Here is a 26,341-nt window from a genome sequence, read left to right on the forward strand (position 1 = left end):
ATTCAGGGTTTGAACCATCCAGTTTATAATTCCCTTTATAAACTGGGTGGTTCGAGCCCTGAATGCTGATTGGCTGAAAGCCGTGGCATATCACAGGTATGACAAAATATTTATTGTTACTGTTCTAATTACATTGGTAACCAGTTTATAATAGCAATAAGGCACCTCAGGGGTTGTGGTATATTGGCCAAATACAGTGGATATAAAAAGTCTACACACCCCTGTTAAAATGCCAGGTTTTTGTGATGTAAAAGAATGAGACAAAGATAAATCATGTCAGAACTTTTTCCACCTTTAATGTGACCTATAATGTGAACAATTAAATAGAAAAACAAACTGAAATCTTCGAGGGGGAAAAATGAAAAATAAAAACCTTCCAATAACCTGGTTGCATAAGCGTGCACACCCTCTTATAACTGGGGATGTGGCTGTGTTCAGAATTAACCAATCACATTCAAACTCATGTTAAATAAAAGTCATTACACACCTGCCATCATTTAAAGTGACTGATTAATCACAAATAAAGTTCAGCTGTTCTAATAGGATTTTCCTGTCATTTTCTTAGTTGTATCTCAGAGCAAAAGCCATGGTCTGCAGAGAGCTTCCAAGGCATCAGAGGGATCTCATTGTTGAAAGATATCAGTCAGTGAAGACAGTCATCATCAAGTGGAGAAAATATGGGACAGAGACATTACCAAGAACTGGACGTCCCTCCAAAATGTATGAAAAGACGAGAAGAAATCTGGTCAGGGAGGCTTCCAAGAGGCCTACAGCAACATTGAAGGAACTGCAGGAATTTCTGGCAAATACTGGCTGTGTGCTACATGTGACAACAATCTCCCGTATTCTTCATATGAATGGGCTATGGGGTAGGGTGGCAAGACGGAAGCCTTTTCTTACAAAGAAAAATATCCAAGCCCGGCTGAAGTTTGCAAAAACAAACATCAAGTCCCCCAAAAGCACGTGGGAAAATGTGTTATGGTCTGATGAAACCAAGGTTGAACGTTTTGGCCATAATTCCAAAAGGTATGTTTGGCGCAAAAACAACACCTCACATCACCCAAAGAACACCATACCCACAGTGAAGCATGGTGGTGGTGGCAGCATCATGCTTTGGGGCTGTTTTTCTTCAGCTGGAACCGGGGCCTTAGTCAGGGTGGAGGGAATTATGAACAGTTCCAAATACCAGGCAATTTTGGCACAAAACCTTCAGGCTTCCGTTAGAAAGCTGAAGATCAAGAGGAAGTTCACCTTTCAGCACGACAACGACCCAAAGCACACATCCACAAAAGCCTGGCTTCACCAGAAGAAGATTAACGTTTTGGAATGGCCCAGCCAGAGCCCAGACCTGAATCCAATTGAACATCTCTGGGGTGATCTGAAGAGGGCTGTGCACAGGAGATGTCCTCGCAATCTGACAGATTTGGAGCGCTTTTGCAAAGAAGAGTGGGCAAATATTGCCACATCAAGATGTGCCATGCTAATAGACTCCTACCCCAAAAAGACTGAGTGCTGTAATAAAATCAAAAGATGCTTCAACAAAGTATTAGTTTAAGGGTGTGCACACTTATGCAACCAGGTTATTGTAAGGTTTTTATTTTTCCCCCTCGAAGATTTCAGTTTGTTTTTCTATTGAATTGTTCACATTATAGGTCACATTAAAGGTGGAAAAAGTTCTGACATGATTTATCTTTGTCTCATTCTTTTACATCACAAAAACCTGCCATTTTAACAGGGGTGTGTAGACTTTTTATATCCACTGTACCACACCCCCTCGGGCCTGTTATTTTTTATTGCTTAAATAATGCACGGTATATTGCTTATGGCTATAGTTCATTCTATAGTTCATTCTTACATGTTTTGTTTGAGCTGCTTTTGAAAGCAAAAGTCTAATTGAAAACATTATTGGTATTGTTGAATTCGATTTTCATAATGGCAAGCTAGGACTGATGGTTTGGTTAGCTAAACAAGCAAGTCTGTTTGTTTGGTTACCACAGAAACTACTGTAGTTATAGTAAACATCTTTACCTGCAAAGTAACACATTTGTAGCGGCAAATGTGCTAAATTATAGCCATGGTGTAAAAGGGATAATCAACTCGGTGCTCTATGCGTTCTCTGGATAATAATGCAACTCAGTGGAAGGTTTAGTTCCACTCTACCGCGTTGTGGAACACACCTTCCACATCGTTCATTATTTTCCATAGAACGCATAGCCCCTTGTTGATTATCCCTTACATAAATGTCAAGCAATACCTTGCCATTTAAAAGCCAACTTTATTGGATGATTGTATTCTTTAGAATAAAATATACAGATATTCCTCCAGGTAGGCTATCAGAAAACAGAGACATTTATTTAATGTATACAGACATCAATGACTTAAAACTATACAGTATGTGACACATGATACTTACTGCTGAGGCACAATAATATTTTTAGTTGTTTGTTTTGTTCACTGAACAGTTATTTTTAAGACCTTTTATTTTCTATAAAGCAGATGGAGGAATAGTTTCCCTTTTCCTCCTGAACATGTGAAATTAACATAAATTAGTCTTCTTCGTTCTTCAAACACACAATTTCTTGACAATGTATACAAATTGCCACTTTCAGAGAGCAAGTGTGTGTGTTTGTGTGTGTGTGTTAGTACATGTACATGTGTGTGTTCAGTGGGCCACTCAGTAGCGATGCTCCCCTCGGGTCATGTGTGACGAAAACTCATATCGGTCCTGACTGTGGTAGCCACAGAGGTTACACTCGAAAGGGTCTCGGAAGCCGTGGCAGCCCATGTGGATAGTGTACATCACATGGTCTAGGAAGAGGATGCGACAGTGTTCACAGCAGTATGCCCTCAACTGCTCCCCCTCTCCACTCAGCACCTTGAACCCCTCTGAGGCCATCTCGATGCTGGCCCGCATGGCCTCGTTCTGCCGCTGCTGCTCCTCCTTCACCAGGGGCAGCACGCCATTACGTACCCCAGACGTGATGTGGTTGGTCAGGTAGATGAGGCTCGATGCCCTGCCACCTGCCCTCTCTTCATTGTTGCTCTCCGTGTCGGTGGAATCCTGGCCACTGTGGCTGGGGGAGCCATCCCTCTCGCTGGAGGCAGATTTGGACTTGGCGAGCAGCAGCAAGTTCTCGGCTGCGCTGTCCTTGGCTGACAGGCCGTGGCCCCCCGCCCCTTGGCCCTCTGGAGGGGGCTTGTGGAGGGGATAAATGGAGCCAATAACCCCCACGTCAGAGGAGGTTGGGGAGGTCTGGATGAGAGGTCGCAGGGACTCAGCACCCAGGTAGCTGATGGCGCTGTTGATGGCCTGGTCGATGACATGAGGCTGCATCAGTTCCCCCGGGTTGCCCTCGAAGGAGAGGTCGGCGAGACGCTTCTCACCTGAGGATTAGAAAGGGAAAACCGATGAATACCAATGTTACAATTCAAATAGAAAATCCTCAGATTCCTGACATCAAACATTACAAGCACTAATGTTTCCCTGTAGTTCTAGGGGTCCATTTATTGGTCACAATTTTACTGATTCTCTCCTTATTTAGAGTTATTTGCATTGTTCTCCTTAGTGTCTCATGGCTGATTACTTTGTTTTAGTTGTTGTTATTTCTGACATGCTTTGTCAATATATTCTTATTAATATATTTAATTAATTTAATTTAAGTAAGTCATCTTAAAATAAATGTATAATACACAAAGCTTTAGAATGAAGTTGAAATCAATGGAAATATTATGTTTGATCAACTTAAATAAATCTCAAACATTGTTATAATGATAGACAGATTCTAGGCACAAGGGTGATCATGCTGAATATTAATGTTAATTAATAATTAATTAATTAATTAATGCTGTTTTATTAAATAGCCTATTCTGCAGCGCAAAGGTGGCAAATCAGAATGCATCAAACTGAAATACGCAATTCTCACATTTGGAACCTAAGTCGTGTGCTTTGCAGTTAAAGCAATGTTGGTTGGTATACAAAGGAAGCAGACTTTCTCCCTTACCTACAAATTTCTGTGGCATAGTGCTCTTACGTTTGGCAACATTATTAGCTAGTCTGTCTAGCACCAAGGCTCTCTCAGATCCCGTCTGGCTTAAGTCTTCCCTCTGCTCATTCTGGTTGCTTTCTTCCTTTACTACTGGAAAGCAAGACAGAGAAGTAGATTTCAGAACCAAAGTAGTAAAATCTGACCTGATAAAATTTAGAATTACTGTATAACAGGATCTTGCTAATATTGGCTTAAGCATCCCTGAAAGTAGATTTCTTACAGGGCGCAATGATGAGGATGCTTTTATTGACAGACAGTTGGTATACAGTGCCTTCAGAAAGTATCCATACCACTTGACTTATTCCACATGTTGTTGTGTTACAGCCTGAATTCAAAATTGATTAAATAGATTTTGTCTCTCACCTATCTACACAGAATACCCCATAATGACAAAGTGAAAATATGTTTTTAGAGATTTTTGCAAATGTATTGAAAATGAAATACAGAAATATCAAATTTACTCACACCCCTGAGTTAACACATGTTAGAATCACATTTGGCAGCGATTACAGCTGTGAGTCTTTCTGGATCAGTCTCTAAGAGCTTTGCACACCTGGTTCGTACAATATTTCCACATTATTATTTTTTTAATTCGTCAAGCTCTGTCAAATTGGTTGTTGATCATTACTAAGCCATTTTCAAGTCTTGCCATAGATTTTCAAGCCGATTTAAGTCAGAACTGTAACTAGGTCACTCAGGAAATTTCAATGTCACCTTGGTAAGCAACTCTAGTGTGTATTTGGCCCTATGTTTTAGATTATTGTCCTGCTGAAAGGTGAATTTGTCTCCCGGTGTCTGTTGGAAAGCAGACTGAACCAGGTTTTCCTCTAGGATTTTGCCTGTGCTTAGCTCTTATCCATTTCTTTTGATCCTAAAAATCCTCCCTAGTCCTTGCAGATGACAAGCATACCCATAACATGATGCAGCCACCACAATGCTTGAAAATATGAAGAGTGGTACTCAGTAATGTGTTGTGTTTGATTTGCCCCAAACATAACGCTTTGTATATTTAGGACATAAAGTTAATTTCTTTGCCACATTTCTTACAGTTTTACTTTAGTGCCTTTAGAATATTTTTATTTTCACTGTTGTTGCTCCATCCTCAGTTTTCTCCTTTCAAATCAAATTTTATTGGCCGCATACACATATTTAGCAGATGTTATTGCGGGTGTAGCAAAATGCTTGTGTTCCTAGATCCAACAGTGCAGTAATATCTAACAATTCACAAAAATACACACAAATCTAAAAAGTAAAAGAATGGAATTAAGAGTATAAATATATAAATATGCTGTATATATAGTGCATTCAGAAAGTATTCAGACCCCTTCACTTTTTCCACATTTTGTTACATTACAGCCTTACTCTAAAATGGATACAATTATTTTTTCCCCTCATCATCTACACACAATACCCCATAATGAAAAAGCAAAAACTGAAATATTACATTTACATAAGGCTTCAGACCCTTTACTCAGAACTTTGTTGAAGCACCTTTGGCAGCGATTACAGCCTCAAGTTTTATTTGGTATGACGTTACAAGCTTCGCACACCTGTATTTGGGGAGTTTCACCCATTCTTCTCTGCAGATCCTCTCAAGCTCTGTCAGGTTGGATGGGGAGCGTCGCTGCACAGCTATTTTCAGGTCTCTCCAGAGATGTTCGATCGGGTTCAAGTCTGGGCTCTGGCTGGGCCGCTCAAGGACATTCAGAGACTTGTCCCGAAGCCACTCCTGCTTTGTCTTGGCTCTGAGCTTAGGGTCATTGTCCTGTTGGAAGGTGAACCTTCGCCCAAGTCTGAGGTCCTGAGCGCTCTGGAACAGGTTTTCATCAAGGATCTCTCTGTACTTTGCTCCGTTCATCTTTCCCTCAATCCTGACTAGTCTCCCAGTCCCTGCCGCTGAAAAACCTCCCCACAGCATGATGCTGCCACCACGTGCTTCACCGTAGGGATGGTGCCAGGTTTCCTCCAGACGTGATGCTTGGCATTCAGGCCAAAGAGTTCAATCTTGCTTTCATCAGACCAAAGAATCTTGTTTCTCATGGTCTGAGAGTCCTTTAGGCTGTCATGTGCCTTTTACTGAGGAGTGGCTTTCGTCTGGCTACTCTACCATAAAGGCCTGATTGGTGGAGTGCTGCAGAAATGGTAGTCCTTCTGGAAGGTTCTCCCATCTCCACAGAGGATATCTGGAGCATTGTCAAAGTGACCATTGGGTTCTTGGTCACCTCCCTGACCAAGGCCCTTCTCCCCCCGATTGATCAGTTTGGCCGGGAGGCCAGCTCGAGGAAGAGTCTTGGTGGCTCCAAACTTCTTTCATTTAAGAATGATGGAGGCTACTGTGTTCTTGGGGACCTTCAATGCTGCAGACATGTTTTGGTAACCTTCCCCAGATCTGTGCCTCGACACAATCCTGTCTCGGAGCTCTACGGACAATTCCTTCGACCTCATGGCTTGGTTTTTGCTCTGACATGCACTGTCAACTGAGGGACCTTATATAGACAGGTGTGTGCCTTTCCAAAACATGTCCAATCAATTGAATTGACCACAGGTGGACTCCAATCAAGTTGTAGAAACATATCAAGGATGATCAATGGAAACAGGATGCACCTGAGCTCAATTTCGAGTCTCAGAGTAAAAGGGTCTGAATACTTACACTACCGTTCAAAAGTTTGGGGTCACATGAAATGAGTTTATGGGAAATATAGCAAAATGAATCGGAAATGTAGTCAATGACAAGGTTAGAAACAATTATTTTTTATTGAAATAATAATTGTGTCCTTCAAACTTTGCTTTCGTCAAAGAATCCTCCATTTGCAGCAATTACAGCCTTGCAGACCTTTGTATTCTAGTTGTCAATTTCTTGAGGTAATCTGAAGATATTTCACCCCATGCTTCCTGAAGCACCTCCCACAAGTTGGATTGGCTTGATGTGTACATCTTACGTACCATACGGTCAAGCTGCTCCCACAACAGCTCAAGAGGGTTGAGATCCGGTGACTGTGCTGGCCACTCAATTATAGACAGAATACTAGCTAACTGCTTCTTCCCTAAATAGTTATTGCATAGTTTGGAGCTGTGCTTTGGGTCATTGTCCTGTTGTAGGAGGAAATTGGCTCCAATCAAGCGCCGTCCACAGGGTATGTCATGGCGTTGCAAAATGGAGTGATAGCCTTCCTTCTTCAAGATCCCTTTTAACCTGTACAAATCTCCCACTTTACTACCATCAAAGCACCCCCAGACCATCACATTGCCTCCACCATGCTTGACAGATGGCATCAAGCACTCCTCCAGCATCTTTTAATTTGGTCTACGTCTCACAAATGTTCTTCTTTGTGATCCGAACACCTCAAACTTCGATTCGTCTGTCCATAACACTTTTTTCCAATCTTCCTCTGTCCAGTGTCTGTGTTCTTTTGCCCATCTTAATATTTTATTTTTATTGGCCAGCCTGAGATATGGCTTTTTCTTTGCAACTCTGCCTAGAAGGTCAGCATCCCGGAGTCGCCTCTTCACTGTTGACGTTGAGACTGGTGTTTTGCGAGTACTATTTAATGAAGCTGCCAGTTGAGGACCTGTGAGGCGTCTGTTTCTCAGTTGTGCACCGGGGCCTCCCACTCCTCTTTCTATTCTGGTTAGAGCCAGTTTGCGCTGTTCTGTGAAGGGAGTGGTACACGGCGTTGCACGAGATCTTCAGTTTCTTGGCAATTTCTCGCATGGAATAGCTTTCATTTGTCAGAACAAGAATAGACTGATGAGTTTCAGAAGAAAGTTATTTGTTTCTGGCCATTTTGAGCCTGTAATCGAACCCACAATTGCTGATGCTCCAGATACTTCTTTAATCAGCACAACAGTTTTTAGCTGTGCTAGTATAATTACAAAAGGGTTTTCTAATGATCAATTAGCCTTTTAAAATTATAAACTTGGATTAGCAAACACAACATGCCATTGGAACACAGGACTGATGGTTGCTGATAATGGGCCTCTATACGCCTATGTAGATATTCCATAAAAAATCTGCCGTTTCCAGCTACAATAGCCATTTACAACATTAACAATGTCTACACTGTATTTCTGATCAATTTGATGTTATTTTAATGGACAAAAAAATTGCTTTTGTTTCGAAAACAAGGACATTTCTAAGTGACCCCAAACTTTTGAACGGTAGTGTATGTAAATAAAAATTTGCAAACATTTCTAAAAACCTGTTTTTGCTTTGTTATTATGGGGTACTGTGTGTAGATTGATGAGGATTCTTAAAAAAAAATCAATTTTAGAATAAGGCTGTAATGTAACAAAATGTGGAAAAAGTGAAGGGGTCTGAATACTTTCCGAATGCACTGTATATGTGTGTGTGATGGGATGTATAGATAATATGGACAGTATATGGATAGAACATGTAGTACTGTATATCTGAAGAATGGTATATCACAGCCATTAAACTTTTAAAGTCACCATTGGCCTCATGGTCAAATCCCTGAGCGGTTTCCTTCCTCTCCGGCAACTGAGTTAGGAATGACGCCTGTTTCTTTGTAGTGACTGGGTGTATTGATACACCATCCAAATGATTGACTCAAGACATTTCAGCTTTTCATTTTTTATTAATTTGTAAACATTTCTAAAAACATAATTCCACTTTGGCATTATGGGGTATTGTGTGTAGGCCTGTGACACAAAATCTGAATTTAATCCATTTAAAATTCAGGCTGTAAAACAACAAAATTTTGAAAAATTCAAGGAGTGTGAATACTTTCTGAAGGCACACACTAACTAAGCAAAGGAGAGTGATCAACCTGTCTCATAATTTCCTCTTATAAATATACAAACCTCTGCTCTCTCGGCCCACTTCCTAATGTTGTCAGCTCAGTAGGTTACATGTACATCCACCTTCAATGGATCCTTTGTATAAGAGGTATTTTAACGTGAGCAAAAGCCACATTATCTTACTATATTTAACTCTAAGCCATGTTCCACATTCAGGAAATTATTATTACATTTAAGCAGAACTGTCAATTCATTTTTAACAAAACATGAACTGAAAAGATTACAAGGAAAAAGACGTCAGGCTCTTATTTATAGTTAGTTGATTCACAGAAGGAAGCAGTAAAACTTAAAGACCTATCCGTCATTCCAAGAAAATTAGCTGCCACTCTATTTGACCACATTTCTTTACTGAATAAAGTGTTTTTCCCCTTTAGAATAACTGGATATGAGTCAACAGAAACAGCAAAAATGCACTTGTCCAATACATTACGGAAGCCTTACTGATAGAGGAACAATGTTTATTCTGCAGATAAATGTCATAAAATGTAGTCTGACCTGTTGGGAGTATTGTTGTAATTGCATCATTGTTGGTTCATTCATGTTGCTACCAGAGAGAGTCCTGAGTAAACTACAGTGCACAGTAGGTCAACAGTGTAGGTGGAGGTGAGAGACACTAACTAACCTGTAGAGATGCTGTTCTGCAGCCCCATACACTGGAGATAGTTGTGGCACCGCTCCTTGTGTTCCTCCAGAGTGCTACGCTGCTTGTAGCTCCGCCCACAGTAAGCACATTTGTGGGGTTTTCCAACTGTACGATCAAATCAAATCAAATCAAACTTTATTGGTCACATGCGCCGAATACAACAGGTGCAGACATTACAGTGAAATGCTTACTTAGATGTGACATTGATACAGCAGTGAGCACTGACAGCAATAAATTGAGAGCAATATTCAAGTGCATGTGGGGGGGGCCATAGTACTGTCCATATTGTGAGTGGTGTATATGTTGTATTTTGAGTAATAATGGAATTATTTTTCATTCTCCAATAGACCCAGTCACATGTTTCCTTGACATGATAAACGTAATGGTTTTATAATAATTGATTTGCAGATGACAGACATATGCTCCTAACTCACCAGAGTGGGTGCGCAGGTGACCGCTGAGGGCGTCTCTCCTGCGACAGGCGTAGTTGCACAGGTGACACTTGAAGGGCTTCTCTCCTGAGTGGAGCTTGATGTGGCGCAGCAGGTTGCCTTTCTGGGTGAAAGAAGCACCACACTGGGTACACTGGAACGGACGCTCTCCTGAGGACAAGACAGCAGGCTGTGAGGGCCATCACACAGGAACAGCTGCCACTCATCTACAGTATGTATCAACACTTTAAATGTAATTGGCAGATTGCAAATTAGTGTTTGGATATTTTTCACTAACAAGCACACTTTTGTAATCTCACAAACACACAACTGGAGTATAGGCATCTGTGAGTTATGTAGATACTATCATGTAGATGTTATCATTAAATAGGAACATCTTCAGCAAAATCTTGTGTTGTGAGCTCAGACACAAAATTACAATAATAGCAGATGAGTATTTTATTTGTAAGAGTAGGCCTATATGAATGGAATTATATACATTTTAGATAAAAGAGGGTTAATGCAAAGTGTTGACAGTGTATGGTGAATGTATGAATGTGCTTTCTCTTTTGTCATCCTGCAGCATGAGATGGACCAATTTGTAGTTTGTATCAGTTCAACCATTGGAAGTTTCTAGTTTGCTTTGAGATACACCAATGTCAGCTCAGCTCAACGAGAACAGCCTCTCCTCAGACAATAATAGGCTAGGTATAAAGCCATTGTCTGAATTTTGCTATGTGGATGCAAGAACTAAAGCATCCCAAATAGTTCCACTGTGGATGTGAATGTGGGGTCACTGTACTACAAGACTCCCAAGCACTAGAACACAGTGGATGATGGAGGAACTCGGCACACAACCCAATCAACCAGCCTAGGAGGGTTTGAGAGCGGAGTGACACTCCATTTCTCCGTGCTCTCCCTGGCCCTGCACCTCGGAGCCGACTACCACTCTGATCGAACAAGAGCCTTTCAGACTCAGGCTGCCAGTTTCGTAATGCACCAGTGCCTGGGTCAATTTGATCTGAAAATCTAATTTTTTCCTCTTCTTCGTCTCTAAAATAAGAGTGGCCCATCACAATGCAAATTCAAGCTAATTTGAATAAAGCGAAGGAAACACTTTGTGTTGAGAGCCAGTCTTCCTGATCAGTGGTTCTGGAATAAACCAATATCCATCCTCTCTGCGTGTTGTGGCATTCTGTGAGAAGGTTTTAATATGGCTTTTTTTTTTCAAAAGGCCCCCATAAAATAAGACTCACCAGTGAAGCAGCAAAACTATAGAAAAAAGGAAGCTCATTAAAAATGCATTTCAGGAGCAGAGACTCACCACAGAATATTTTCTATTTAAATAGGAGGCACTTCATTATATATTTTATTATACATTATTTTGCATTTACATTAGTCTAATGTTCCTTTCTTCCATTTTGGGTTTCATTAGTTTCTAAAGCTTGGCAGTTAAGTGCCTTTTTAAAAAGTGTTCCCCCCTACTGGTTTGGGTGAATTTCAATAGAATATCAATTTTGAATTTTGAAAAAGTTTTTATACTCGGATAATTGCAATTTTGTGGAGATTCCATTTAATTGCCGCTGATATCCTGTTTTTCATCTGTGATATAAGGTCATGTTTAGGGACTATATTCATCTTACTTTTTTAGTCTTATCACACAACAAATAGATCACGAGCCACCTCTCTTGTGATAATTTAAAAGGACACCCAAAAGTCACCCATACAGAATATCTAGATACTACATTTTAGTCATTTAGCAGACACTCTTATCCAGAGCGACTTACAGTTAGTGAATACATTATTTTTTTATACTGGCCCCCCGTGGGAATCGAACCCACAACCCTGGCGTTGCAAACGCCATGCTCTATCAACTGAGCTACATCCCTGCTGGCCATTCCCTCCCCTACCCTGGATGACGCTGGGCCAATTGTGCGCCGCCCATGAGTCTCCCGGTCGCGGCCGGCGGCGACAGAGCCTGGATTCGAACCAGGATCTCTAGTGGCACAGTTAGCACTGCGATGCAGTGCCTTAGACCACTGCGCCACTCAGGAGTGACACATGACATACTTGACTAATACCTCAATATTTTAGTCTAAAACTCCCGTTTACAACATTACATACCAATATATTGACTATAGCACTGTAACTATGGGAAAAGATGCCTCTGAAACCCATTTGACCACTACAAACCAATGAAAGCTCTATATTATCCACATCAACAACTAAATGGAATTGATCTCTTCATGTTAAGCTCGTCCATCATCAATTAACTCCTATTGGTTAAGCAATAACTTTTACAAAACAAGTATTCAACTGCTTCATTCCACCTCACTTACTGAGAAATGACATGGTAACAGTTAGCACCTCCTGGTGCTTATCTTATAGAAGTCAACACAATTGGTGGATACCTAGCACTGTAGCATGATATCCTACTAAGTGGTGCTTTGTTCTCCAATATACAAAAACATACTTATTAGGTGATAAGCATGTAATTAACTTCTGTAAGATAGTGTGAAACCCCAATTACTTGTGTTGTAGCCTATGCTTTGTGGACAACTTTGGAATAAGACATAAGAACACAGACGTACCCTAAGAGTGCTCTGTCTACTGCTCTCAGTGTCTGAAGTAAAGATAAAGATACTGACAGAATCCATCTCAGCTTCTCAACTCCACATACAGATGATCTCTCTGTAAGGCTACCAGTGAGCGTGGGTGCAAAGTAAGGGCGATGGGTATCGCAGATGGCTTACCAGTGTGGCTTCGCTTGTGCACCATCAGCACATTGGGGCCAATGCAAACTGTCCCACAGATATCACACTTGAGCTTCCCGTTGGGCAGGCGGATACCCCCGGCTGAGGAGTAGGGGCCCTTGCTGTCGGGGCCGCCTGCATAGGAGCCGTTCACTTTGGCCCCCGAGGCATCGAGCACGCGCAAGTCTTCCGCACACTCCTCCTCCTCCTCGCCATTCATCATCATGTCAAAGGCGAGCCCATTCTCCTCGTCACTGCGAGCCTCAACTTTAATGTTACAGGCTGGAAAAGAGGGCAGTGGGCCACTGTTTAGAATAGGAGCATGTTTCTGGGGGACTATAGCCTACCTTACTGTGTAGAAATATGAGTACATTACTATATTACTATTTGAGTACATGTACATCTTTGACTTTCCATTGGTCAATATGTGACTATTAGTTTAAGGGCATGTGTCTGTGTCTCCCTCTACTTGAATGGTTGTTTTAGTGCCTCACCTCCAATGAACTTACTGATAGCAATCGTTCATTGCAGAGTGAGAGCATTTAAATCAGCACTTTCTGTGCAGCAATCCTCAATTCAACTTGATTAGCAGAGCACACTAGGACAAAACTTTGAAACAGATTTGGTGAATTTATGCAGTGGGTTCTTGTGATCAGTGTTCCAGATCAAACATAACAGATGGATAATATATATATATATATATATATATTCGCTAAAAGAGATAGGGAAACTCATACTCCATCTCTCATCATCACACTTCTGTAAAAATGACTGCAAGATAAACAGGAAACAGAGACACAGGAAGCTGTGTGAAACAAGGGACGGCAGCGGTGTAAACCAGACCAACAAACTATGGTAAACAAACACACACACACACACTCGCACACCAAATAAGTAAGGTATAAAAGAAATAACAAAAAAACACAATATCTGAACATAGGTAGCGCTTAAAAAATGTAAATGATAATCCAAAAACGCTTGCATTCAAAATGTAACACAATGAATGTTTGATTTATAGACACAACCCACTGGGCACAGAAGTCAGTTCAATGTCTAGTTTCGATTTACATTTGGTTGAGTTGTCAACTAACGTGAATTCAACGTGAAATCAACAAATAAATTCACCATGTCATTGGATTTAGGTTAAAAGTTAGGTGAAAAAAAGATGAAATGCCCTTACGTTGATAACTTTTTGCAAATTCAATTAGTTTTCCACATTGATTCAACATCATCACATTGATTTTTTTGTTGAAATGACGTGGACACAACGTTGATTAAATCAGTTTTTGCCCATTGGGAACCATTTTTTCAATAACTTTGTAACCAGACTATGGCATAGACAATCCATTTGCACAAATATTTTTTGAACCTTAATTTAATAATAATAATTTAATAATAAATAATTTAATCAAAGTTTATCATCTCAATAAGCACAACTATAAAAGGAGCGAATGTAAAGGAAATGTGACGACAGCCGTCTGATTGAGTATTGGAGGGATAGTGTGACGTTTTCCTCAAGTAATTGGAATGTACTTTTAAACACTTAAAACCTTGTAAACCCCTCAACTATTAGCCTGTGATTTGCATGTCATGGTGGCTGATTTCCTCATGTGTCTTCCTTGTTTGTACACCAGAAGAAGTGGAAGAAGTGGAAATAATGAAATATAGGAATCTATAGGGAAAAAGGGGAAGCTTCAGAAACAGGGCCTACCTAACCGAAATACCAATAATTATGGAGAAGTGACAGAAAGGGAAGCTCAGACTAGGAATTGTAAAACAGTGTAACTGAAACAGTCCCTTTGTGGGATGCTTGTTTTCACTGACACTCCCAGGGAACAAGCTCCCATAATGCATGATTCATCCAGTGAGAGCGGAAAGGCAACTCGTGTGAACACAATGACTTTTTGTTGCTCTCACTTCAGTATCAACTGAATACCATCTTGGTGATACTGGATAAAATCAGCATTTGGTATACAGTACCATGCTAACTACTCAAATAATACAATTAAGCGCCACCTTGGTGATAGTGGACACCCCAAAGACCAAATTACGTTAGAATTAGTTATGTTATGCTAACTGATGAAATACTGTAAGTCCAGGGCAGCCTTGTAAAAGAAAAACTGCTCCTCCCTCACCATACAACATTTAGTCTGTAGCCCTAAAACCCCTTGTTTTGTCAGTTTGCCTGTTGTTACTTGTCTTTGCGAGTGGACACATAGACTACTACATGTCTTTCCGCTGAGCAGGCGAGATGAGGAAAACACAAACCACACGCTTATAGAAATCGCACACCCGGCACTAAGGAAGTTAGCTAGATGAAAGCAGAAAGGCACAGATTACTACTGACATAGAGAAAGCACCCAGGGCACTGATAACTTTAAAGAGCATATTATCACAAACCACAGATGCTGAGTTAAGGCCTGCATCTCCCCAAGCATGTTAGGCCTACTTGTCAGCCAGAATCATAGACCTGAGGATTACTGGGTTGTTGGCTACAACATGAATACAACCACTTTCTTTTTAAACGTCTATGTGATTAAAGTCGTGAGAGAAAAAATGTCACTGCCCTCTATGGGTTTGTTGTTCAGTTAATGTACAGAAATGCACAGAACTTGGGCCGTAGCATATATATACAAGACTCCTGAACAGCTAATCAAATGGCTACCCGGACTATTTTAATTTTTTACGCTGCTGCTACTCTCTGTTTATTATCAATGAATAGTCACTTTACCTCTACCTACATGTACATATTACCTCAATTACCTCGACTAACCTGTGCCCCCGCACATTGACTCTGTACCGGTACCCCCTGTATATAGCCTCGTTACTGTTATTTTATTGTTGCTCTTTAAATATTTGTTATTTTTCTATTTTCTTCTTCTTTATTTATTTTTTACTTCAGTTTATTTTAGTAAATACTTTCTTAACACATATTTTTCTTAAAACTGCATTGTTGGTTAAGGGCTTGTAAGTAAGCATTTCACTGTAAGGTCTACACCTGTTGTATTCGGCGCACGTGACAAATACAATTTGATTTGATTTGATTTGGGGGCTCGTCCAAGATTTCACTTACAGAAAGTGCTCTTGTTGCAGTGGTGTTACCCTTTAGAATCTCACTGAGATTTTCTGTTGCCTTTTGATTCTATATCATTCATAGTAGAATATGTATTGTTCATTTGACTTAAATGTCTGGTGTTGACATTGAGAGGCGGATCTACTGATTCACTGTTGTTGTTTTATTGCTCTATCTCTTTGTTTGTTCTTTCCTGTTAGATTTTACACTTGCTTCCCAAAACTAGTAAATCAGGATGTGTGGCAAGCATGACATAAAGTAAAAGCCCTTCTTCCCATCCCCAAGTTAGTCACAACTTCCCCATTTATCCCTGAGAAGCTGCAGCACCAGCAGCAGTAGTCCGGTTGACCTTGCCGATGTCAATGCTGTCTACCTCAGCTATGAGCCTGTGGGTTTGAGAGGGGCCAGAACGACAACATGAGGGTTGGTGTAGACCACTGAAGCTCAAGTATCTTTCCAGAGACCTTCCGTGACAAAACCCTAGGCTTATTTACTTTGCTTATAAGTCAAATAACTAAACACATTATTTTCAACAGTGTAGGCTACCGTATACTTAGTTACAGCTCCAGTGTCATTGATTTGATTCACTGGTACAAAAGAGACTACATTTCTAAATTCACAAGCTACTCAAACTATCAAAAGAATAGGAAACACGGGTAACTGATAACAAGCCATTGATGATGGCTCAGTTATGTAGTGTGGAAGTAAAAAGAGCCTGTTGAAGGTTCCTGCAACAGAGCTGCTTTTCTCACTGCCTGATGAAAATAGCCCAGTGTGTGCTAACTCTGCTGTGGAACCAACCACATGCGTGTAAAACCACATAGATGCCATACTGAACACAATTCCTTTTGGTGTTTCAGTGTCGATAAGGGGCACCAAAAACAAAGCGTACTTTTCCCCACTCTTTTGAAACTCTAGCCTTGCATTTTTGGGAAATAGACAGGATTGTAGTGAAGACTGAATAACCCTAATGATTCATACATACTGAAAGATAAATTGTGTCACCAGAAAGGCATACCGTGACATGTAATTTTACTGTCTGTGTGACTGTAATGACCAAAAATATTTTGATACAATTGAATTCAATAAGGCAACCTTTTGTGACAATGTGTCTTGTCCTCCCAACACAAGGGAAATCCTTTTTGGGCTTGTTGAATTGTATAGTGAAGTCTGTGTGGGATGAACCTAGAGAAGCTGTGTAGGACAATATGTTAGCATTGGAAAGTGAATGGAAAACTGCAAAAAACAACCTGGCTTTGAGGTCTTGAGCTTCCATCATACCTGCAGCCTCCTTGTCTCAGTTACACAGTCCTGCTTGTGTCCTGCACTTCAGGCCAATATCCTTTGAACCACATGATCCTAACAGATAATAATAACTCCTTGATGCATTTGGGGTTTATCGGAGAGCCAGCGATGCACTGCATAGATACAGTATAACAGTCACTTCCTCTCACACTCTCACACCCTCACACTGGTGATTAGATCTTCAGCGAGTGCAGAGCAACACAAACACTTACACTCACCAACACCCAAAGACAAACACGTGCAAACAAACACATGCATACAAACACACACACACTGTTGTCTTTGTTTATGCCGACCTCTTTCCTGATTCAGGACCTCTTCCTGTATTTCAAAATAATATAAGACCAGAAAAAGAGATTAGGAATCATACAACACATCCTTAAAAAACGAACTCGCCAAAGAAGACACTATAAAACATTTATCTCTGATGCTCTGCTCTCATTGTATGTGAATTTACAAAAACATGTTGAAAGTACTATGGAATAATGTCTGTAAATCCAGCAAGTGAAATGACTAATCATACGCTCAGCCACAAAGACAGTCATATGGAGAAAGACATGCCTGACTGGACTGAACCACAGCAGCATATGCCTGTGTTTCCTATGGCCTCCTCTTCCAGCTCTAGCTCAACTGCAAACTTGCACAAAGCCCAAAAAATGAGCATTTATGATAAACAAAATAAGTATAGGTCAGCCCATGTAATGCTTCAGAAAGTCAATCAATTGGCGGCTCATGGATAAACCTTAGAACTGCAGCTGCTGGAGGTGAAAGCCTCAAAATATCTCATGATGATTTCTCTTCAATGCTGATAGACGTTTTCACATTGACTGAGTGACTTTTGATCAAGATAAATGTGTACTTCATGGTTAGTAGGGCAGTTACAATAAATTCCTGGTACATGACAATGGGTATCCTTGTCGTAAACTATGGCATGCTGGCGAGGGTTGGAGTTCCTTATGTGTGCTGCTGAGTTAAAAGCTTGACAGTTGAAGTGAAAGCGTCAGTGTGTTTGCAGGTGGCTGGCTGTGTGGTGGTGCGATGCACTGGTGATGTGCAATGCTGATCTCCGAGCTTGACTCTGCTCCTGAAAACTTTATCTCCTGGAGTGTTGAAACTGCCTGATGGCAAGTTTTTCTTAGGAAACTCTTGCACATCTTATTTCAGTTTCCTCTGCTCTGACATGTTGTTTCTGACTAAATGCTGCCTCGAAGTACAAGGGTAAACTACACCACACAGCTATCTGGAGCTAATATGGAAGGACAATCCAGTTTTACACCCAAAATTATAGAAACACTTATTGTGTATTGTAGTTATCACAATGGATCACTAACACATCCCATAAACCTACCATAGATATTGGTTGCATGAGCTACTGTATTATTACGTATACAATATGATATGGCTAACCTTACACACAGGTAGTGCAGCACTAGGGGGGAGGGGTTCACAGATGTTCTCATGAAGCAAACATTTGAATTCCAAAACTTCATCTGGTAAATGCTGCCCGGTGTCCCCTGACATCCCAGTCATGTCCCGAGTTTCAATGAACTTGTACATCAGCTAATGGTATTCCCTGGCTTCATTTAGTTACATCCACATATCAAGGCCACATTAGCCATTCCTTAAGGTTTTGCACATCATGTGATGGATCAGAGAAATGTCCAACCTTTCCTGCCAATGACCTAAATGCATCAAGATTACATGTTCAAAAGAACTAAGATTGATTAAGCGCTAGATTGCAAGTAATAAGTGGATTTAAGGGATTTTTTTGATGTGGTAACTACTGGTTGGGATGCCGTTACAAACTTGCTATTTTACTAACACAAAATAGTTAAGTTACTGACACATTTGTTTTTATGATATGTAATTTTGGTTTATTTTAATGTTTAAAAAAATAAGGGGGTGGAAATGTTGCTGTTCTATCTAGTGCAGGCAGGTGTAACAAGAATGTATTATTATAAATGTATTCATCATATGACATGTATTAATATATTATGATAACTGCTGTTTTTAAATCATCATTCTTTTCATTATGAGTAGTATGAACAATACTACTACTTTTGTCCTTGTGAGGGTATACATATTTCTGAAGGTGCTCTGGAAACTGTTTTGGGGCACACAGGTGAAAGTTTGATGGCTATACTGGTCTGGGTGTTATAACTGGTTATAGGCCCACTGATGTGGGAGTGGTACATTGAAACATGTGGCACAGACTTATATGAGCTGTCACTCACCCATGCCTCCTTTGTCACCCCTGTTGTTGTGTTGCAGATTGGAGCTGGCAGACAGGTCCTCTGGGACGGGCATGGCCTCGTCGTTGTCCTCAGACACATCATTGGGAGGGGGGCTGTCCCTGCCTGCATGGGTAAGCACCAGCAAACACCCATTAGTCACCAGAACATGGTTCATTATTGCTCATATGATAGAACCATAATCATCTATAATCCATCATATGTGCTGTGACTGTGCCAGTCAGCTTGGGCTCTGTGCAACTCACACTCTGAGGTCTGAAAACAGAGGCTCTTACCTGGCATCTGAGACATCTCCTGAGCCTCCTCCGTCTCCATTCGGTGCAGGTACTCTAATGGGATAGAGAGAGACGGAGATGTAGATGTGTTTAAATTTGATCAACGGCACAGCAGGGCTGAAAAAACACAACATTATAAAAAGCCACAACTGACTAAAGGCATGACCTCGCTGTGTACACCTCTGTCACGCCGGCAATGTCCCTTTTGTCACACCGAAAGACACACCACTGTCCCCCACATTACATTACAAAGAATTACAGACATTTTCATTACATGTCTGACAGAGAGGACGGGCTGGGAGAGTGGCTTGGCCCTGCGTGATGGGCTATGGTGATGAGGGGTGCTGGGAAGGGGCTTTCAGACCACATTTGTTATTTATTGTTAATTTCCTGCAACCTAATCATCCAAAAATGCAAACTGACTGCCGCAAAATTAAGCCGAAAATTAAGTGGCCCTAGGTCACTGAGGATACGGCTGTTTGCCGTGCCCAGCTGATCTGCGCTCATGTTCACTCTAATTTACTGAGCATGCATCGCTGAGCGCGCCACCACCCGAGCACAGACGTGTGCGAGAGGCGCCACAATCAGAAACAAAGAGAGAGGAGAGAGAGAAAGATAATAAAGAGAGGGACCAAGAGAGAGTGATAGAGAGAGAGGGGGAGATACAGAGATAGGGAGGGGAGGGAACCAAGACAGACAGGGAGTGTGTCAGAGAGCGAAAGTAAAGAGAGAGAACCAGCGACAGAGAGATAGATAGAGGAAGGAGAAGGCCAAGGGGCACCGAAGTAAGTTTCTCTCGCACAAGAGGAGGCAATTTAGTGAAGAAGAGCACATCCCCTGGCCAGGGCCTGCTGCATATCTGAGGAGTCACCAGTGTGCGTGGCCCCATTAATAATGCATCCCCCTCAAGCCTGCAGCAGATGGGCACAACAGCCTCAGCCTCAGCTCCGCCACTTCAAGAAGGCCCTTGGTGGAGCCGCTTTCCCAGCCCAGCCAGCCACACAGGGAGAAGTGAAGCTCCCTAAAATAGCGAAGCGAGCCCGAGGGAGAAGGGGAACCTAGGCCTTCCTGTTTTACTGACAGATGGCTCCACACATTTGGAACAAATAGTGGGAAGCCACCAAGCAGCCCCCGCTGCTGTCGCAACACACAATGTTCAGCGGACAGGCGAGTCAAGTCAGAGACTCAACAACCCACGAACACCCAGGACCCAAGTGCAGAAGATGCGGCGCTGCGAGCACAGTGGGTGTTGCATGCTAGTGTGTCGATACAGGACTAGGAGGCCCTGCCTGCGACATCATTCTTTAGCATCTGGAGTTTGGAGGTCGGGGGGGGGGGGGGGGGGGGTGGTATTCACATGTGACCTTTTTTCTGGGCGGATGGTGCGAAGGGAAATACTGATCATGTTGGTGGGGGACTTTGACAGAAGTGAGAAATGCATTCCCATGTTCCACCACAATACAGTTGTGTAGGCATTCAGGAAGTTGTATATTCACCCGAAGTAACATTGTTATTACTTTTAGTTACTAACTACCTGATGCAATCTTACATTTGTTTTTTTGTTTTTTTATCATAGTTTTGTTTCCTGGTTCATTTTAAGCCACATGCGTTTGTGACAAAACCCAATTAGTTGGATATCTTAATGCTATGTCATGTTGTAGTTTATTTCTTGTTGACTATTCTCAATATATTTTGTGTTTTGTGGATGGTTTCATTCAGACAATATTTCAGAATGACACCACTTTGGTCAAATATGAAAAAACAAGGCACTAAGGGCAACAGCCGCTTTCTGAAAGTGCCTCACAAAGGGCAGGAAGAGTCATGGCAGTGGGTCTGAGTGCGCTCAGTAAGGGGTAGAGTGACAGGAAAAGGGCTGTGGGTTCACAACGCCCCCAGTCCTAACTAAACTAAAGGGAGTGTGTGTGTGTGTGTGTGTGTGTGTGTGTGTGTGTGTGTGTGTGTGTGTGTGTGTGTGTGTGTGTGTGTGTGTGTGTGTGTGTGTGTGTGTGTGTGTGTTGTGTGTGTGTGTGTTTGTGTGTGTGTGTGTGTGTGTGTGTGTGTGTGTGTGTGTGTGTGTGTGTGTGTGTGTGTGTGAGGGGTGGATGGCAGGTGGGGCGGAGGGGCTGTGCAGAGCAGGGTGCGAACACACGACAGGGAGCAGGGTGGAGACTGAAACAGTCAAACCGTTAAACAGGCAAAGTGTACAACACCAGCAAACTTTAGATACTGGGAGGAAGTAAAAACTGACAGACAGGATTTTATAATGTAAACTATAATTTGGCAACACATATTTATCCTTAAATGTCAGGAATATCAACATAAAACATGTGCAAATAATATGGGGCCTAAATGAATGAATAAATCAGTCGTATGAAAATCTATACAATCTGAGGGGTGATATAGAACATTAGGCTAAGTTTTTAATAACTTTTTTAAAGAAAAGTCAAACAAGAATGATATCATATCAGGTATTATTATTGAAATGTTTTTGTTCTCAAACTATTATAAGTATATGCTGCTTCTGTGAGAAGAGTAATTCAAGACTGTACTTGAAAGTCTTAATTTGTTTCTCCAGAAAATTCCTTTTGACATGGCATACAAAATATAATATATTTTGATAGTGAGATGTAAAAAATAATACTACTTTTTATGTATTGAGACCCACCTCATCCATTCCAGTGTTAAACAAAACAATATTTGTGCCACAACTCACTCATGCCTTAGCAGCGACCCACCTGTGGGTCCCAAACCACCATTTGGGGAACCATGCCCTACTACATTACACCACGTAATATAATGAACAGTCAAAACAGTCATCTTTTTCATTTTTTATCATCTGAAAATTATAGAGAGAATACTCATTAGCAATTAATGAAATGTGCAGTCATAAATTGAAAGATGATAATCTTACTGAGCTAATGTTTTAGCACCTATTGTGGGTTAGAGGGGCTACAGTATAGGAGCATTGAAAGGAGTTTCCTTATGGTCTTCATTTGCATTTGACACACTTCATTACACTGGTATTCAGTGAGAATCATTTTAATAACAGCCTTTCTTTCTCTGTCCCCTTCCTCAGTATGCTAACAATAAGGATGCTGATGAATCCACAAACACGTATTTGCAGCATTTCAACCCTCCTCAATCAGAAGAAGCAGATAAATCAAATGTAATTGTGCTATGGGGTGGGGTGCAATTCATTGCTTCGTTTACTAATAGTCATTTAAATATATCATTTTTTTTTTCTTGAGGGTGAGTACATTTGTACAGGCTGCTGTGCTTTTAATTTTGGATTCGTTTTCAATATAAACTTTTCATGAAAAAAAAAAATGCAGCACATTCCTGCCTAATAATGCTATCACCCAAGTTTTCACATTATTATCTCATCTTTTCAGTAGGACAGAAACCTTTGAGGTGGCAGTGGTTTGCTTGAAATGAGAAAAATATACCTTAGGCCTGCTATCAAACTGAAATGCAAGTGTTTGGCTGCCCTAAAAAAGTGAGAAGCCTAATCTTGTTTAATGTTAATACAGTTAATACAGAATGTCAACACAGTAACTACGAATTTAGTCAAACATCTTTGATCTGTTCTAATGGCCAGGTATGTTATCTGATGAATGTGGTATATAGTTTCCTGACACAAGAACAAGCCAGATGATTAGAATATATCATGGAGTATCAGAAATTGCTGTCTGTCTAGACAGAAAAAGAATTTGAAGTCAGATTTTACGGTAAAAAAAAGTACGTAGTTACTGCGTTTTGTCTTTGTAGGGCAGTTTTTACTGTCAACAAAATGGAAATAATATTGTCAACAGCAAATTAAATCAAGTTAAAACAAGATCAACATTGCTTTTGAAGTTTTGTGAGGACAATCTAGACAATGCAGTAATGAAAATATGATATACCTTATTACTCCATATTAACCAAATTAATTAGCCGACTTGAGTAGGATTTTTCATTGTTTATGGTTATAGTTCCTCATTACAAGAATAAAATAGCCTCCGTGTTGAAGCTTGTAAAATGTTGTCCCAGCGCACAAAGGTGTGAGGAAAGTACTTTGAGTTGTTTCCACATTATTTCTCTCAAAATGAATCTTCTATGGTGTTCTTGTTGAATGTCAGTTTCACAACATGTTAACAGTAGGCTATACTTGAGCCCTGCCCACCAATACTATCAACACACATGTCAGGTTCGGATCAGACCAACCAATAATTGAGACCGTCTTGGGCATTTTGAAAAGGGATTTTGAAGTGTGTGTGTCTTTTTCATGTAACTTTGAAAAGGGCAGAGAAACAGATTACGTTTTTCATACTGTGGGAAACGTAGTTATAGCCTAGGCTAAAGCTAATTATTGCGCTTTTATTGAGGACTGTTTAGATCAAGTTTATACGTGTTATTTCAATTTACTTGGTTTCATTTGTAATAATGGAAAGTGGACTTCTGAAATAAGAACTCCAGCTTGAATGACATGAATTAAAATGGTTTGTAGACTTCTGGATGCGCACAGTTGCAACAGGTGGCAATCTGGCACGAAAAGTGAAACCAGTCTATGGAAAACTTTGAAACCAAGGAAATGTCTGTTTTTGTTTTTATGTTTAGCCTAATTCTAATAGGCTTAATTGTCAATGACAACACATATAGCCTACTGTTTCGATATGGTTCAGATAATTGTGAGCAATTCCTGTAATCTCCTAAAAATGAGTTTGGGAAAGGAGGAAAATATTCCATTATTCCATTATTTTAGAAAAGAAAATACATTCGATATTAATTATAATGCACATAAAAATTGTATAACATTCATGAAACATTAACATTTTCCTTGATTAGTCAAATCCGTTACATGCACCACTATAAAAATACCCGCGTCACAGGATTTCAGACGCTCACGCACCTGCACCAGACTTCAGGACAATGTTTTCCAATCTGTTAGGTAGTTCATTTTAAAAGAGTAACTATCTTTCATTTCTTACTATTTAGAAATACGAATAAACACTTTAAATTAGTTTTAAGTTAACAAGCATCGTGAAAGTTACTATACCTGCTATTCCTTGAGTTTGCAATATGAAGTTGTTCCAACTCTCCCCCGCTCCATGTGCAGAAGTTCGAAGTGCCGCGGCAGCCCCATGGAACTCTGCCCTCGGTCCCTCCCCTCTCCACTGTACTTCCTCTTTCCAGCTTAACATTTCTATATTTCTGTGCTCGACTGAGGCATTTTGCTTGCTTTTATCCAGAGGCCGAGTCTGCTCGGGGAGTCGGTGCAACAGTCCTTGGCACTTGCTTTGTATCGTGCCAATAAAAGCTGACACCCAGTAGACCATTACTGGCAGCCATGCATGAGATGGGATGAGGCGCACCAGGCTGGGCGCACAAGAGACTGGACGATTCATTGTTTATTTATTTATTTCGTAGAAAAGGATGGGGACTCCTCACTTGCATGGGCAGCTCCCCTTCAGTCACCTGTTCTGGCATGCTGTAATAGTCACAGTGCAATTAAAATAACAAACTGTGTTGGTTTCAGATTATATTTGAACAAATATTGTGACAGTTTACATTGATAACAACCAACAATCATTGTAGAAAGTTGCATCCTTCCTTTTGCTTATGTATCAACAAATTCATAAAGTCTCATATACTTCCCTATTCTTTTATACTATTTGAACACCTATTTCATTATTTCAATAATGAATAATTTAATGAGATGTCGGGAATGTAGACTAATAGACATATAGGCCTGTGTGCCTAAAAGGGATATCACCCAAGTTTTCACATTGTTCACATATTTTCAGTAGGACAGATAGCTTTGAGGTGGCAGTAGTTTGCCTGAAAGAGAGAAAAGGAGATCTGCCTAGATCAGGTGATGACTTTGAGGATAATGATCTGGTCTAGAAGTGTCATTTGACATGATTTATTCCAAGCAGCACTGCCATTGGAATAATGAAAAGAAAAGTAACAAGTGTGAAAACACCTAATTACAATTTAAACAGACTCTTAAAGACAAGTATCCCATTGACTCAATGATCCTGTGTCTTTGGTACTGTCTATGTGCTGATTTTGTATCACCTGTAAATCAGCTGCATCCTTGTTTAGGAATACCTCAGCAGAGTTCGAAAGGCGTGGCTGGAACAGGTTAAAAATGGCAGACAGAAACCAGGACACAAACAAGGAAGGAGAGAAGAAGAAAGAGAGTATCTTTGACCTGTCAAAGTACATTGATAAACAAATCTGTGTGAAGTTTCAGGGAGGACGAGAGGCCAGTGGAGTTCTGAAGGGGTTTGACCCCCTGTTGACCTGGTATTGGATAGCACCATCGAGTACTTGCGGGATCCTGACGACCAGTTCAAGCTGACCGAGGGCACGCGGTAGCTGGGCCTGGTGGTTTGTAGAGGGACGTCCATGGTGCTCATCTGTCCTCAGGACGGCATGGAAGCCATCCCCAACCCCTTCATCCAGCAGCAGGACGGATAGTCGGCCAGCCTTGTTCTCTAAGATGACCTCACAGTAGTCCAATTCCTGGTGTGTATGTCAATTGTATTTCCTTGATTCCTTGCATTCTCTACTTGCCTCCTTCTCAAAATGCATTGGAGGAGAAGATCAGAGGAGAGGAACCTAAGATCTACTCCAATGTGCTTTGAGAAGGAGGGAGGATGTGAGGATTCAATTAAATAGTATTGCGGTTAGTATGAAAAATATATGTATATACAAAAACAAACAAAAATGGATGCACTCACTAACTGTAAGTTGCTCTGGA

The 26,341-nt window shown here is 40.9% G+C and overlaps 1 protein-coding gene and 1 pseudogene across 4 annotated transcripts; one reads left to right on the forward strand and one right to left on the reverse strand.

Moving 5' to 3' along the window:
* Nucleotides 1-2,230: 2,230 nt before the first annotated feature.
* On the reverse strand, nucleotides 2,231-24,980 carry LOC311110609 (DNA-binding protein Ikaros-like; the record flags this gene model as incomplete). Of its 3 annotated transcripts, XM_084153129.1 has the most annotated exons (8): nucleotides 2,231-3,384; nucleotides 4,002-4,136; nucleotides 9,487-9,612; nucleotides 9,942-10,109; nucleotides 12,692-12,973; nucleotides 19,304-19,426; nucleotides 19,597-19,650; nucleotides 24,632-24,980. In XM_084153129.1, the coding sequence occupies 8 exons, from the start codon at nucleotides 24,978-24,980 to the stop codon at nucleotides 2,675-2,677; spliced, it is 1,947 nt and encodes a 648-aa protein (XP_084009255.1). In that variant the 3' UTR covers nucleotides 2,231-2,674. The 3 variants fall into 3 exon arrangements, with proteins under 3 accessions (XP_084009255.1, XP_084009254.1, XP_084009253.1); XM_084153128.1 differs by lacking the exon at nucleotides 4,002-4,136 and having other exon boundaries at nucleotides 24,632-24,791; XM_084153127.1 differs by lacking the exons at nucleotides 4,002-4,136; nucleotides 12,692-12,973 and having other exon boundaries at nucleotides 24,632-24,937.
* A 746-nt stretch (nucleotides 24,981-25,726) lies between these two features.
* LOC311110650 (U6 snRNA-associated Sm-like protein LSm7) lies at nucleotides 25,727-26,058 on the forward strand (annotated as a pseudogene). The gene has a single exon. The product of its transcript is annotated as a U6 snRNA-associated Sm-like protein LSm7 (transcript).
* Nucleotides 26,059-26,341: the final 283 nt, after the last annotated feature.

The sequence above is a fragment of the Coregonus lavaretus genome (genome assembly GCF_964263955.1).
Source record: "Coregonus lavaretus genome assembly, chromosome: 36".
Lineage (NCBI taxonomy): Eukaryota > Metazoa > Chordata > Actinopteri > Salmoniformes > Salmonidae > Coregonus > Coregonus lavaretus.